The sequence below is a fragment of the Phytophthora sojae genome, assembly GCF_000149755.1.
Source record: "Phytophthora sojae unplaced genomic scaffold PHYSOscaffold_3, whole genome shotgun sequence".
NCBI lineage: Eukaryota > Oomycota > Peronosporomycetes > Peronosporales > Peronosporaceae > Phytophthora > Phytophthora sojae.
In genome coordinates this window covers 1,820,497-1,833,244 of record NW_009258117.1, presented here as the reverse complement: position 1 = coordinate 1,833,244, position 12,748 = coordinate 1,820,497, and the positions used below count along the sequence as shown (strand labels likewise).

The following is a 12,748-nucleotide window of genomic DNA, read 5'->3' as shown; positions in this document are numbered from 1 at the left end:
CTGTGGCCTAACAGAAAGACGTTGCCAGCGCACAATAAATATTGGATGGATAGGCTGGTGGAGCAATGTAGCGCTAACCAGCACGCTTGAACATGGCAAGACAAGATACCTAACGGTCCACCTCGCCAAATCGAGCGCGACGCCCGTCGATCGGAGAAGCCTCAATGTTTCGCTGCGCGAATGCTACATCGACATGAACGTCGTCACGATGAGGGCGATACGCCACCGTTACGTGGGTTATTCATGAAAGCGTCTATTTGGGTTTCACACCTATGTATTAGTACCGCTGAGCACCTGTCCATTTACTTCATATACCCGCATGGGGCTAGCTCAATTACAGAAAGTAGATTAGGGCCGTTCTTAAGTTCCCGGTCCCAAGTCCCGGGACGAAATAGAGCGATTTGATTGGCTTTCAGAAGCGGGCTAGGTTTATTTCCGAGCTCATTTTGTCCCGGTCCCGCATCATTTTCGCGTGGTCGGGACGTGGGACTTTCGCCCTAAGGTAAGGCGCCAGTTGCGTGCCTACAACCAGTTCCGTGCCTACTTGTTTTAGCCAATTAGCATCTTCTCCTTGTTAAACTCTCGTAGTCTATTGGTAGATTTTTCCAGCGTCACATGCAATTTCCGGTGATGAGCCTCTAGGATTTGCATAGCATACAAACATGCTATCAAAAAGAGGCAGGAAACTGGCAGCTCACTCCAAATCAACAAGCTTTTCAAAACAATAACAAGAAGTTCTGCAAAGTTTACACGGACCAGCGTGAAGTCATAAATTCAGCCCAATCGCGCAGATTTAGCGGGTGCAATCAGATTTCAGAATGGACAATTCAATGAAAAGTTATGCCACAGCAAGTCCGCAAGTTCGAAGGACGGCACGAAACTGGCAGAAGACCTTAGCTACTTCATTTCTTCACTAATGCGCGCCAAGTGTGCACCACTTTGTTACGTTTCGAAAGGGCTATCTGACCATGTTCTTCTTTCACCGTAGTTCGCGGTAGTTACCGAGAGTTAGGGGCTTAAAAAATGCTTACAATTATCAAGTTTGACGTACGAGGGGTATCGTCCCGTTCGTCCCGGTCCCAGCTCCCGGGAACTTAAGAACGCGCCTTAGCCACTTAGAAGTTGGACTCGCAGTCCTTCTGGGCAGGGCTCTCCTCAGTCGGGGTCGTCGGGGCGGGGGTCACAACCTCCTGCTGCTGGGGGATCTCGGCCTCACCCTGCACCTCCTCGCCGGTGGTCGGGGCCGGCGTGGCCGGGATCTCCTGTTGCACAGGCGTCGTCGGGGCCGGCGTAGGGGCCTCCGTCGTCGGCGCGGGCGTCACAGGCGTCTTCTGCGCCACCGGGGCGCCGTCGCACTGCTCCGCGTCGCCCGAGCCGAAGTCCTGCGTCCAGTAGTGCTGGTACGTGCCGTCCTTGTTGAACGCGTACGCAGAGCCGAACATCGTGTAGTCGCCCATGATGTTCTCCAGGTGCTCCGGCGAGTTGATCCACGCCACCATCACGTCGGCCACGTCGATCTGGCCGGCGGCCACGTTCTCGGCCACACTCTCCCAGTCGTAGCTGGCCTGCGTGATGCGCTCCGACATGGTCGAGCCGTCCGAGCCGTCGTGGGCCATGAAGTCCTTGGCGGCCATGTCGTCCGAGTGGCGCTGCGCGGCGGCGTGCAGCTTCTTGTTGAGGCACAGGGGCTTGAGGCCGCCCGTGGCGCGCTGCTTGTTCACGGCCGCCAGCATGGCGGACGCGTAGTCGCCGTACGCCGTGTACGTCTTGACGTTGGTGGCGATGGTGGTGCCGCCCAGGTTGCGGAGGTAAGAGGCATCGGAAAGGCCGTTGGAGGCGGCCGCCACAATGAGCAGAAGAGCAAGCGAGGACTGAGAAATGGCCATTGTTCTACGGTAGTTGAGTGAGTTGAGCTGGTTACGCTGATGTCGGCCGAAGGAGTAAATTGAGAACTGGGCGCTGAGCAAAGAGGGTGTTAGCAGTCGATGCTTCGGTGACGAGCACTGCTCGTCGAGCAGAGCTCCGGACCAGCGTCGTGACCTGATGTTTGCTTGGAAGGGCGTCGCCGGGCCAAAGTGCCCCTTGCTTCGGTCGCACATTGCGACGCCAACATTGCACACCGACCCGACCGGTTTGTTCGGTCGACAAGGCATTGCGGCCACGAGACGGAGCCCAGGTGCCGCTGCGGAAGATTGCAACGGGCCACCCTCGGGCTCGGGCGGCGCAGATTGGGCGAACAGTTGGGCTCACACTCGGAAGGTGAGGTCAGCGACCTGAACGACTGTGCGCGAAGACGCGAAATCTCCGTGTCGGGTGTTGCATTGTTGTTTTGTGCCACCTGCTGGCCAGCGACGCGCGGTTCACAAATCTACAGCTGCTCCAGATCTGTGTCGCCTCACCAAATTGGGTCTTTCTGCGCCGCATCGGCATAAAAGGTCTGCCCAAAACACCCAACGCATTCTGATGCTACTTAAGTATGCTGTGGGTGGGTTGTTGCTCGTCGTTATCGTGGGGTGGCTTCTGAACAGGCACAAATTTTGGCCCTATGCATTTGGCTCGCATTACCAAATTACTCGACGATCTCCGGTACCGAATGTTCGGACACCGGACACTGCCAGTAACAAAAGGTATCAATACTGCTTGTTGGTTGCCGCCGACACCACCCAAACGATAGCGCGGGGAAAGTCTGCTTGCACGTGCCAGCGGCTGGCACGCACGAAGCGCTGAAGGCGCCGAGCTCCATCAGCGCGCGCACCGGATGTTGAACGCCCTCGGCTTTGTGCGTCGATCTTGATGGTCTCGAGTCACACAACTCGGCGATGCACTGGCGCCAAATCTCCGCCTCGGGCGCTTTGAGAGACGCGCTGCAAGGCGCAACGCGGCCACCGCGAGCGCGGTCTCTGTCCAATTCGATTGACGCGGGCGGCTGTTTTCAACACTGCGGCGGAATACCACATGGGGGCGTCCGACGAAGCACCGCCAATGCAGCCCACAAGCTCCTTGCCAGACGGAAGCAACGTGCCACGAAGCCGCGGGAGGGCTCTGTTAATACTGTATCCGTATGCGTGCCGCTACTGTACATGTATTGCAGAGGGTACCCGTGGGGGTTGCCCAGCCTTGCATTGGGGGCCAGTCCCGACGTCGAACTTCAGTACACGGCGTCAGACGCTCACTTTCGAACTTGCCATCTTCCACCCTGACATATAAACCACCAACCCCATAATCATGATGGCCATCGCTCAGTCTTCGCTTGCCCTTCTGTTCGTTGTGGCGGCCGCCTCCAACGGCCTTTCCGATGCCTCTTACCTCCGCAACCTGGGCGGCACCACCATCGCCACCAACGTCAAGACGTACACGGCGTACGGCGACTACGCGTCCGCCATGCTGGCGGCCGTGAACAAGCAGCGCGCCACGGGCGGCCTCAAGCCCCTGTGCCTCAACAAGAAGCTGCACGCCGCCGCGCAGCGCCACTCGGACGACATGGCCGCCAAGGACTTCATGGCCCACGACGGCTCGGACGGCTCGACCATGTCGGAGCGCATCACGCAGGCCAGCTACGACTGGGAGAGTGTGGCCGAGAACGTGGCCGCCGGCCAGATCGACGTGGCCGACGTGATGGTGGCGTGGATCAACTCGCCGGAGCACCTGGAGAACATCATGGGCGACTACACGATGTTCGGCTCTGCGTACGCGTTCAACAAGGACGGCACGTACCAGCACTACTGGACGCAGGACTTCGGCTCGGGCGACGCGGAGCAGTGCGACGGCGCCCCGGTGGCGCAGAAGACGCCTGTGACGCCCGCGCCGACGACGGAGGCCCCTACGCCGGCCCCGACGACGCCTGTGCAACAGGAGATCCCGGCCACGCCGGCCCCGACCACCGGCGAGGAGGTGCAGGGTGAGGCCGAGATCCCCCAGCAGCAGGAGGTTGTGACCCCCGCCCCGACGACTGTGACCCCGGCCGCGGACTGCCAGTCCAATTTCTAAGCGTCTTCCATGTCCGGATCCCGGTTGCAGGGAACCCACCACTATCAAACCACCACCACCACATAGAGCTATATGTAACTGCGTAGATTGAGTGCGATCTCAAGATGCAGACTAGACCGATATACAATAATGAATAAACTGGAGCAACCTGCGTTTTTGATGGGATTCGAGAGTACTTGACATGGTAGTAGCTGGCCTGCGTGATGCGCTCCGACATGGTCGAGCCGTCCGAGCCGTCGTGGGCCATGAAGTCCTTGGCGGCCATGTCGTCCGAGTGGCGCTGCGCGGCGGCGTGCAGCTTCTTGTTGAGGCACAGGGGCTTGAGGCCGCCCGTGGCGCGCTGCTTGTTCACGGCCGCCAGCATGGCGGACGCGTAGTCGCCGTACGCCGTGTACGTCTTGACGTTGGTGGCGATGGTGGTGCCGCCCAGGTTGCGGAGGTAAGAGGCATCGGAAAGGCCGTTGGAGGCGGCCGCCACAACGAACAGAAGGGCAAGCGAAGACTGAGCGATGGCCATCATGATTATGGGGTTGGTGGTTTATATGTCAGGGTGGAAGATGGCAAGTTCGAAAGTGAGCGTCTGACGCCGTGTACTGAAGTTCGACGTCGGGACTGGCCCCCAATGCAAGGCTGGGCAACCCCCACGGGTACCCTCTGCAATACATGTACAGTAGCGGCACGCATACGGATACAGTATTAACAGAGCCCTCCCGCGGCTTCGTGGCACGTTGCTTCCGTCTGGCAAGGAGCTTGTGGGCTGCATTGGCGGTGCTTCGTCGGACGCCCCCATGTGGTATTCCGCCGCAGTGTTGAAAACAGCCGCCCGCGTCAATCGAATTGGACAGAGACCGCGCTCGCGGTGGCCGCGTTGCGCCTTGCAGCGCGTCTCTCAAAGCGCCCGAGGCGGAGATTTGGCGCCAGTGCATCGCCGAGTTGTGTGACTCGAGACCATCAAGATCGACGCACAAAGCCGAGGGCGTTCAACATCCGGTGCGCGCGCTGATGGAGCTCGGCGCCTTCAGCGCTTCGTGCGTGCCAGCCGCTGGCACGTGCAAGCAGACTTTCCCCGCGCTATCGTTTGGGTGGTGTCGGCGGCAACCAACAAGCAGTATTGATACCTTTTGTTACTGGCAGTGTCCGGTGTCCGAACATTCGGTACCGGAGATCGTCGAGTAATTTGGTAATGCGAGCCAAATGCATAGGGCCAAAATTTGTGCCTGTTCAGAAGCCACCCCACGATAACGACGAGCAACAACCCACCCACAGCATACTTAAGTAGCATCAGAATGCGTTGGGTGTTTTGGGCAGACCTTTTATGCCGATGCGGCGCAGAAAGACCCAATTTGGTGAGGCGACACAGATCTGGAGCAGCTGTAGATTTGTGAACCGCGCGTCGCTGGCCAGCAGGTGGCACAAAACAACAATGCAACACCCGACACGGAGATTTCGCGTCTTCGCGCACAGTCGTTCAGGTCGCTGACCTCACCTTCCGAGTGTGAGCCCAACTGTTCGCCCAATCTGCGCCGCCCGAGCCCGAGGGTGGCCCGTTGCAATCTTCCGCAGCGGCACCTGGGCTCCGTCTCGTGGCCGCAATGCCTTGTCGACCGAACAAACCGGTCGGGTCGGTGTGCAATGTTGGCGTCGCAATGTGCGACCGAAGCAAGGGGCACTTTGGCCCGGCGACGCCCTTCCAAGCAAACATCAGGTCACGACGCTGGTCCGGAGCTCTGCTCGACGAGCAGTGCTCGTCACCGAAGCATCGACTGCTAACACCCTCTTTGCTCAGCGCCCAGTTCTCAATTTACTCCTTCGGCCGACATCAGCGTAACCAGCTCAACTCACTCAACTACCGTAGAACAATGGCCATTTCTCAGTCCTCGCTTGCTCTTCTGCTCATTGTGGCGGCCGCCTCCAACGGCCTTTCCGATGCCTCTTACCTCCGCAACCTGGGCGGCACCACCATCGCCACCAACGTCAAGACGTACACGGCGTACGGCGACTACGCGTCCGCCATGCTGGCGGCCGTGAACAAGCAGCGCGCCACGGGCGGCCTCAAGCCCCTGTGCCTCAACAAGAAGCTGCACGCCGCCGCGCAGCGCCACTCGGACGACATGGCCGCCAAGGACTTCATGGCCCACGACGGCTCGGACGGCTCGACCATGTCGGAGCGCATCACGCAGGCCGGCTACGACTGGGAGAGTGTGGCCGAGAACGTGGCCGCCGGCCAGATCGACGTGGCCGACGTGATGGTGGCGTGGATCAACTCGCCGGAGCACCTGGAGAACATCATGGGCGACTACACGATGTTCGGCTCTGCGTACGCGTTCAACAAGGACGGCACGTACCAGCACTACTGGACGCAGGACTTCGGCTCGGGCGACGCGGAGCAGTGCGACGGCGCCCCGGTGGCGCAGAAGACGCCTGTGACGCCCGCGCCGACGACGGAGGCCCCTACGCCGGCCCCGACGACGCCTGTGCAACAGGAGATCCCGGCCACGCCGGCCCCGACCACCGGCGAGGAGGTGCAGGGTGAGGCCGAGATCCCCCAGCAGCAGGAGGTTGTGACCCCCGCCCCGACGACCCCGACTGAGGAGAGCCCTGCCCAGAAGGACTGCGAGTCCAACTTTTAAGCTGCTGAGCGCAAGGATTGCCATTGATGTCAATCTACAGCTACCCACCTCACACATAGAACGATACTTCAAAGTACGATCTGCGCAGGTTGCTGCACCTTCAACGCGCAGACTAAACGATATACAATAATGAAATAACTAGAGAAATTGCTATGTCGAAGAAATTGTATTCATGAACACTGAGGATTCCACGATGGTGGCCCGAGAATGTCAATCTATGGATCGCTTCTTCCAATGATGTTGTTGGTGTTCCACGCGGCTGGAGACATAATGAGTTCAAATTCGCCCGAACAGCAAAACCAAATGAACAACTCCACGCTGGCGCGTGGAATTTATACTAAAGGTGGTCAAGCACCAAAGGGAGCGCCCATTTGTCACTCGCTCCTCGATAAGATGACGACGCTGAATAGCATCTCACTGCATGACCTGACTATATTAGGCCTAAGGCCTCCAACAACAAGCAATCTTATACGTTGTATTACTCGCTGATTCACCTGGCCAAAGGAAAATGTTCGGAAGGCTTTGCTGCGCTCTCCGGCCCATGGGCAGCGATGGATTCGCGGCACATACAGGCTGGACTCCGAGTGACGGGGAGATCGAGAACAACTATTATGGGGGGGCAGAAACTCATGGAGGGTACGCTCATAAAGCTTGGGGACTACGCACACTACCGGTACTTCCAGCTCTTTCGCAATGGTCGCTTTTGTTACTACGAACTGCCAGTGCCCGCCGTGACAGCGGAAGGAGTACGGAAAATCCACCTTACGCCCAAGCATCTGCGCGGCGTCATGATGCTCACGGTATCGATAAACGCCAAGAACACCGCCCGGAATGAAGAAGAATACGAGGCCGACCTCCTCAGGCGTGGCCTCGTGTTCAATCGCAAGAAACTTGAGCTGCAACTAACGGGATACTCACCCGCAGGACAGCTACTGTCGTGGAAATTACGGGCCAGCAAGGATGTCGTGTATCTAAAGTGGGAACGTGCGCTTCGTCTTGCCCTGCGGCCAGTCTGGGTGCAAAACTCGACGCATTGCATGGTCTGCAAAACTGACTTCAGCTTTTTCACTCGGCCACACCACTGCCGGTACGTTGTGAAGACGTATGACGTGGAATACCAGCCTCACTAACACGCTGTTATGGTTTTTCTGCTATTTAGCAAGTGCGGACTTGCATGTGTGATGAGTGTTCATTGTTCGCGCCGCGACTGCCTTTACAAGGCTATTATGACGAAGTGCGTATCTGCCGAGACTGTCTACCGATAAAAATCCAAGTTTCATCGCTGAAGCCGGGTACTAGCGTGTTAGTGTACGGCATTGTAGTCGGCCGCGTGGTGCAAATTCCAACTGATCAAGACTCGGGGGATGGAAGAACGACCGTCAAAGTGGAACTGACCAAGTTCAACTTGCTCCAGGAGTTTGCTCTGGAGTATGTGGAGCTCTTCTCTGACGCAGTTTTATCAGCGAACCGCATCAAGAACACCATTCGCCGGCACCTTTCATACTCCGTGTTCCGAGCACGACTGAATTTCAACACGTGGAACTTGCTGGAAGCGCTGCAGGAGCAGCGAACGATAATGATGATGCGCTTCGTCAAGCAGTCGACAAGTATCAACGACTTGCCCTCCATGGTTCCGTTGCTCAGCTCATTTAACTCGATGCAAGTTCCCTACAGCGCCCTCCCAGAGAAGGAACACATTAAAGCCTCTCTTGCTCACTACCGAGGCGTCCGCGTGCTGTTCCCGTTGCGACTAAACACAGTAAAAAGATTGATCAACCAATTCCGCAACGGAATTCTGCTGCATCCCGTCTTCGTGCGTCGAATTTTGGATGAATCCGAGAAACTGTTTCGCAGTACGCACAGATCTCCGATGAATTCGATTCAGCTCCCTCCAGTGTGAAACTTGTTGTCATGGGGGACCTCCATGGACAGTTAGAAGATCTACTGATGATTATGGAAGACTGCAGAGTGCCCAGCAGCAAGACTTGGTACCTTTTCAACGGCGATTTCGTGGACCGCGGCGCTCACGGAGTTGAAATCATGCTGTTGCTGCTTGCTTTCAAGCTGCTGTATCCCGACTTTGTATTCCTGAACCGTGGCAACCATGAAGAGCGCATGATCAACGAGATCTTCGGGTTCAAAGTAGAAGTGTACTCGAAGTACGGCAGCGAAAGCGATGCCAGTGGCGGGTGGAGTGGGCTGAGTACATCAGCCAATTACTCCGCGACGAAGCTCTTTCAGTTGTTCGAGGCTGTCTTTGACTTGTTCCCGATCTTTGCACTGGTTAACAGGCGGGTCTTTGTTGTTCACGGAGGGTTAAGCAACCACGAGAACGTAATGATTGAGGAGCTGCTCCAGTTAGATCATCGGGGCGAACCAACACAGGGAACAAGCCGCGCAGACGAGCTGCTGATGCATCTCTTGTGGAGTGACCCTTGTGGTGAAGACGGCTGGCAGCCATCCAGCCGAGGGGCTGGAGTGGAGTTTGGTCCTGACATCACGAAAGCATTCTGCAAGAGAAACGGAATCAGTTTGATTATCCGGTCGCACGAGTGCCGACAGGAAGGCTATGACATAGTTCATGACGGCCTCCTCCTGACGGTATTTTCAGCATCAAGCTACTGTGGTTCTCAAATCAACAAGGGGGCCTATGTGCTGCTAGAAAGGGGCGAAGACAACGAGATTCAGCCACGGGTGATGCAGTTTTCATCACAACCACTCCAGACACTGAAGGCCGCTGGGAGGAACGAGTGGCGGGAGAAAGCTCGCCATTTGGAGCAGCGGACTCTGCTGTCGCTGTTGAAGATCATCTGCGAAAACCAACACGCATTGATGTTTTCTTTCAGGCAGTGCGACCCGGCGAGACGTGGGTGCATCACGAAGCTGGAATGGAAGGCGACATTGCAGCGAGTTTTGGGCATCCAAGTCAACTTCCTCTCGTACTTCCGCCAATTGGCGAAGGAGACGAAGCACGGAGGCGTAGATTATTGCGCATTTCTGTCCGAGTCACAGTCTATGCTTCGCGTCAAGACATCCGTAGAGCACGATACGTCGCTGTACTCGATGTAACAAACTTTTGGCAATGCAATAGTGTACCTCCGAAGTATTTTGGTACCTGAGCGCTCACCGCAGCTGTGAACGAGTCACATATGCTCTCTCTCTTCTTAGTGAGCTTCACAATAAAACAGAATCAGCGAAATTCACTTACACTAAGTTACTACTCGAGGAGTTGCAGTATTAAGTATCTATTATCACATAGCAGTACAAGTCTTATCATTGCGCTGAACTAGTAGTACTATACTACAGATATTTCTACCACTTTATGAAGATTACTATCCCTCCCTATCGAACAAAAGCCTTTCCGTCATGACATCCGTGGAGCCCGATACGTCGTTGTACTCGATGTGACAACTTGTAAAGCGTACTTCCGAAGTATTATATGATCGGCGCAGCAGTATGTGGTTACCGGGCACTGCGTTGTTCGCAAATTGATCAATACTTACACATTGATCTCTTCTCTCAGTAAAGTTAACTTCCCTCGCAGATTTATTAGCATAAAATCTATTATTGTGCTTTGCAGTTATTTTGCCCCATTTTAGACGCTAAATATGGCAAAGTTGCAGTAGCAAAATCGCTACTGCAAAAGTCTTCAGTAGGCAACTCAAGATCGGCGAGGCCATAACGACGGAGCTGCGGCGGCAGCAGCACAGGAAGCACAAGCTCGCTCTTGCTCGCCATCAGAACGGAACCGCAGCGAAGCCGCGTATACGAAGGAATACGTCACGCGTTCGACCAATCCGAAAGGTCGCGTTTACCAGTGGGAATCTATCTCAACATTTTGACGACGATCTTGAGAGAAAACTCAAAAATAATCTTGAGTAGCCTACTGAAGATTTGCCGGTGCGAACCCCCCCCCCCCCAATACTACTGGTGTTACTATATTGCTATGTAGTACTTTGTTCTCTACTTAAGCCAAATGATTGGACATAAAGTTCGACTGGACGGCAAATCGACGAAATCGCTTAGTAAAACCTCAAAATATATACGAGCACCACGACGCCCACAGGAGCGCTATCATACTCTACGATGGTTCTCCGCATCGGCAGTTAAGTGATCTACCCAATGATACCTATCATTTTGAAAATCGCTAAAATTTGTAGCCATTACGCAAAAAACCCTAATGATACCCAAATCCGGGTTTACAAAACTTGCTCTGTTTCCTTGAATCCTGCTGTTTTCAAGCAGCCAATGAGCTGACGCGAAAACACCGAATCTCACCTTTTTTTTAGGTATTGTTCACCCCCAACTGATATTTTTTGATTTTTTTATGGCGGCCAGATAGAAATGTTGTTTCGGTGGTCCACCGCTACGCTTGTACTCGTCTCCACTGGAAACCCATTTTTCGAGAGAAGAAGTGAGCCACGTTTTCAAGCCCGAACTCGACACCACAACAGACCACGGCTTTGCACTAGGCTTTGCCTGGCCAGCAGTGTACCTGTAGGCAGCTTAGTTTTAGTTTTAGGGGGCGGCGTTCCTCAGCTACCTAGCTTGCATGCAGGCCAACTACAGTAGCTGACCGACTATAAGACCCACCACACCACTCCCGGGGCTGCCTCGCACGGATTCAATGCGAACCCGCTGCGAGGCATGCCTTCGGTAATCTAAGGACGTTGCCTCTTGCCCCAAACGTGTACACAGGGAAGGTTTAAAAAGCCTTTCAGCGAAAAGCATCAAACACAGGTTCTTTCTGTTGGCTCAAGTTATTCATTATTGTATATCGGTCTAGTCTGCATCTTGAGATCGCACTCAATCTACGCAGTTACATATAGCTCTATGTGGTGGTGGTGGTTTGATAGTGGTGGGTTCCCTGCAACCGGGATCCGGACATGGAAGACGCTTAGAAATTGGACTGGCAGTCCGCGGCCGGGGCCACAGTCGTCGGCGCGGGCGTCACAGGCGACTCCACCTGCTCCACGTTCTGGGTCGCGTCCTCCAGCGTCGTCTCCGCCTCACCCTGCACCTCCTCGCCGGTGGTCGGGGCCGGCGTGGACGGGATCTCCTGCTGCTCAGGCGTCGTCGGGGCCGACGTAGGGGCCTCCGTCGTCGGCGCGGGCGTCACAACCGTCTCCTGCTTCGTCGGTGTGGCGCTGTCGCACTCCTCCGCGTCGCCCGAGCCGAAGTCCTGCGTCCAGTAGTGCTGGTACGTGCCGTCCTTGTTGAACGCGTACGCAGAGCCGAACATCGTGTAGTCGCCCATGATGTTCTCCAGGTGCTCCGGCGAGTTGATCCACGCCACCATCACGTCGGCCACGTCGATCTGGCCGGCGGCCACGTTCTCGGCCACACTCTCCCAGTCGTAGCCGGCCTGCGTGATGCGCTCCGACATGGTCGAGCCGTCCGAGCCGTCGTGGGCCATGAAGTCCTTGGCGGCCATGTCGTCCGAGTGGCGCTGCGCGGCGGCGTGCAGCTTCTTGTTGAGGCACAGGGGCTTGAGGCCGCCCGTGGCGCGCTGCTTGTTCACGGCCGCCAGCATGGCGGACGCGTAGTCGCCGTACGCCGTGTACGTCTTGACGTTGGTGGCAATGGTGGTGCCGCCCAGGTTGCGCGAGCGGAGGTTGGCGGCGTCTGCGAAGCCGTTGGACGCGGCCGCCACAACGAACAGAAGGGCAAGCGAGGACTGAGCGATGGCCATCAGTGTTGTTTGGGGTAGTTTATGTGTGGGTGTGGGTGGAAGATGGCAAGTTCGAAAGTGAGCGCTTGGTTAGCGGTGTAAAACACGAGCGCGTCGACGTCGAAAACTGATCGTCCTCATTGTTCGACTCCGAGACCCCAACGGGTACCCTCTGTAATGGCGGCACGCATACGGTCAAAGTAACAGAGCCCTCCCGTGACTTCGTGGCACGTTGTGCCGTCTGGCGCGAAGCTTGTGGACTCTATCGGTGGTGCTTTGTCGGGCGCCTCCTTGTGGTATTCCGCCGTAGGCGGTGAAAACAGTTGTCTGCTGCGACTGATAGAGAGCACAATTGCTGTCTGGTTGAGCCAAGCGTGGCCACGCAGCGACTCAAGGTGAGCTAAGTCGATAATCGAAGACCACTGCGTACCATTGATCTAATGTAAGAGTGAACGGCGGG

General features: G+C 56.2%; 6 protein-coding genes across 6 annotated transcripts; 3 read left to right on the top strand and 3 right to left on the bottom strand.

Moving 5' to 3' along the window:
- Positions 1 to 1,115: 1,115 nt before the first annotated feature.
- Positions 1,116 to 1,886, bottom strand: PHYSODRAFT_256351 (hypothetical protein; the record flags this gene model as incomplete). The annotated part of the gene is made up of 1 exon (XM_009524191.1): positions 1,116 to 1,886. One exon carries the CDS (start codon positions 1,884 to 1,886, stop codon positions 1,116 to 1,118), a length of 771 nt encoding a protein of 256 aa, XP_009522486.1.
- Positions 1,887 to 3,228: 1,342 nt separating this feature from the next.
- PHYSODRAFT_327955 (hypothetical protein) lies at positions 3,229 to 3,987 on the top strand (the record flags this gene model as incomplete). Its single annotated transcript, XM_009524190.1, has 1 exon — positions 3,229 to 3,987. The coding sequence occupies one exon, from the start codon at positions 3,229 to 3,231 to the stop codon at positions 3,985 to 3,987; it is 759 nt and encodes a 252-aa protein (XP_009522485.1).
- Positions 3,988 to 4,031: 44 nt separating this feature from the next.
- Positions 4,032 to 4,504, bottom strand: PHYSODRAFT_327954 (hypothetical protein; the record flags this gene model as incomplete). Its single annotated transcript, XM_009524189.1, has 2 exons — positions 4,032 to 4,055; positions 4,136 to 4,504. The coding sequence occupies 2 exons, from the start codon at positions 4,502 to 4,504 to the stop codon at positions 4,032 to 4,034; spliced, it is 393 nt and encodes a 130-aa protein (XP_009522484.1).
- Positions 4,505 to 5,999: 1,495 nt separating this feature from the next.
- On the top strand, positions 6,000 to 6,617 carry PHYSODRAFT_489959 (hypothetical protein; the record flags this gene model as incomplete). Its single annotated transcript, XM_009524188.1, has 1 exon — positions 6,000 to 6,617. One exon carries the CDS (start codon positions 6,000 to 6,002, stop codon positions 6,615 to 6,617), a length of 618 nt encoding a protein of 205 aa, XP_009522483.1.
- A 1,174-nt stretch (positions 6,618 to 7,791) lies between these two features.
- PHYSODRAFT_312787 (hypothetical protein) lies at positions 7,792 to 9,755 on the top strand (the record flags this gene model as incomplete). Its single annotated transcript, XM_009524187.1, has 5 exons — positions 7,792 to 7,950; positions 8,056 to 8,430; positions 8,481 to 9,311; positions 9,351 to 9,489; positions 9,709 to 9,755. The coding sequence occupies 5 exons, from the start codon at positions 7,792 to 7,794 to the stop codon at positions 9,753 to 9,755; spliced, it is 1,551 nt and encodes a 516-aa protein (XP_009522482.1).
- Positions 9,756 to 11,514: 1,759 nt separating this feature from the next.
- PHYSODRAFT_493104 (hypothetical protein) lies at positions 11,515 to 12,150 on the bottom strand (the record flags this gene model as incomplete). Its single annotated transcript, XM_009524186.1, has 2 exons — positions 11,515 to 11,586; positions 11,638 to 12,150. The coding sequence occupies 2 exons, from the start codon at positions 12,148 to 12,150 to the stop codon at positions 11,515 to 11,517; spliced, it is 585 nt and encodes a 194-aa protein (XP_009522481.1).
- Positions 12,151 to 12,748: the final 598 nt, after the last annotated feature.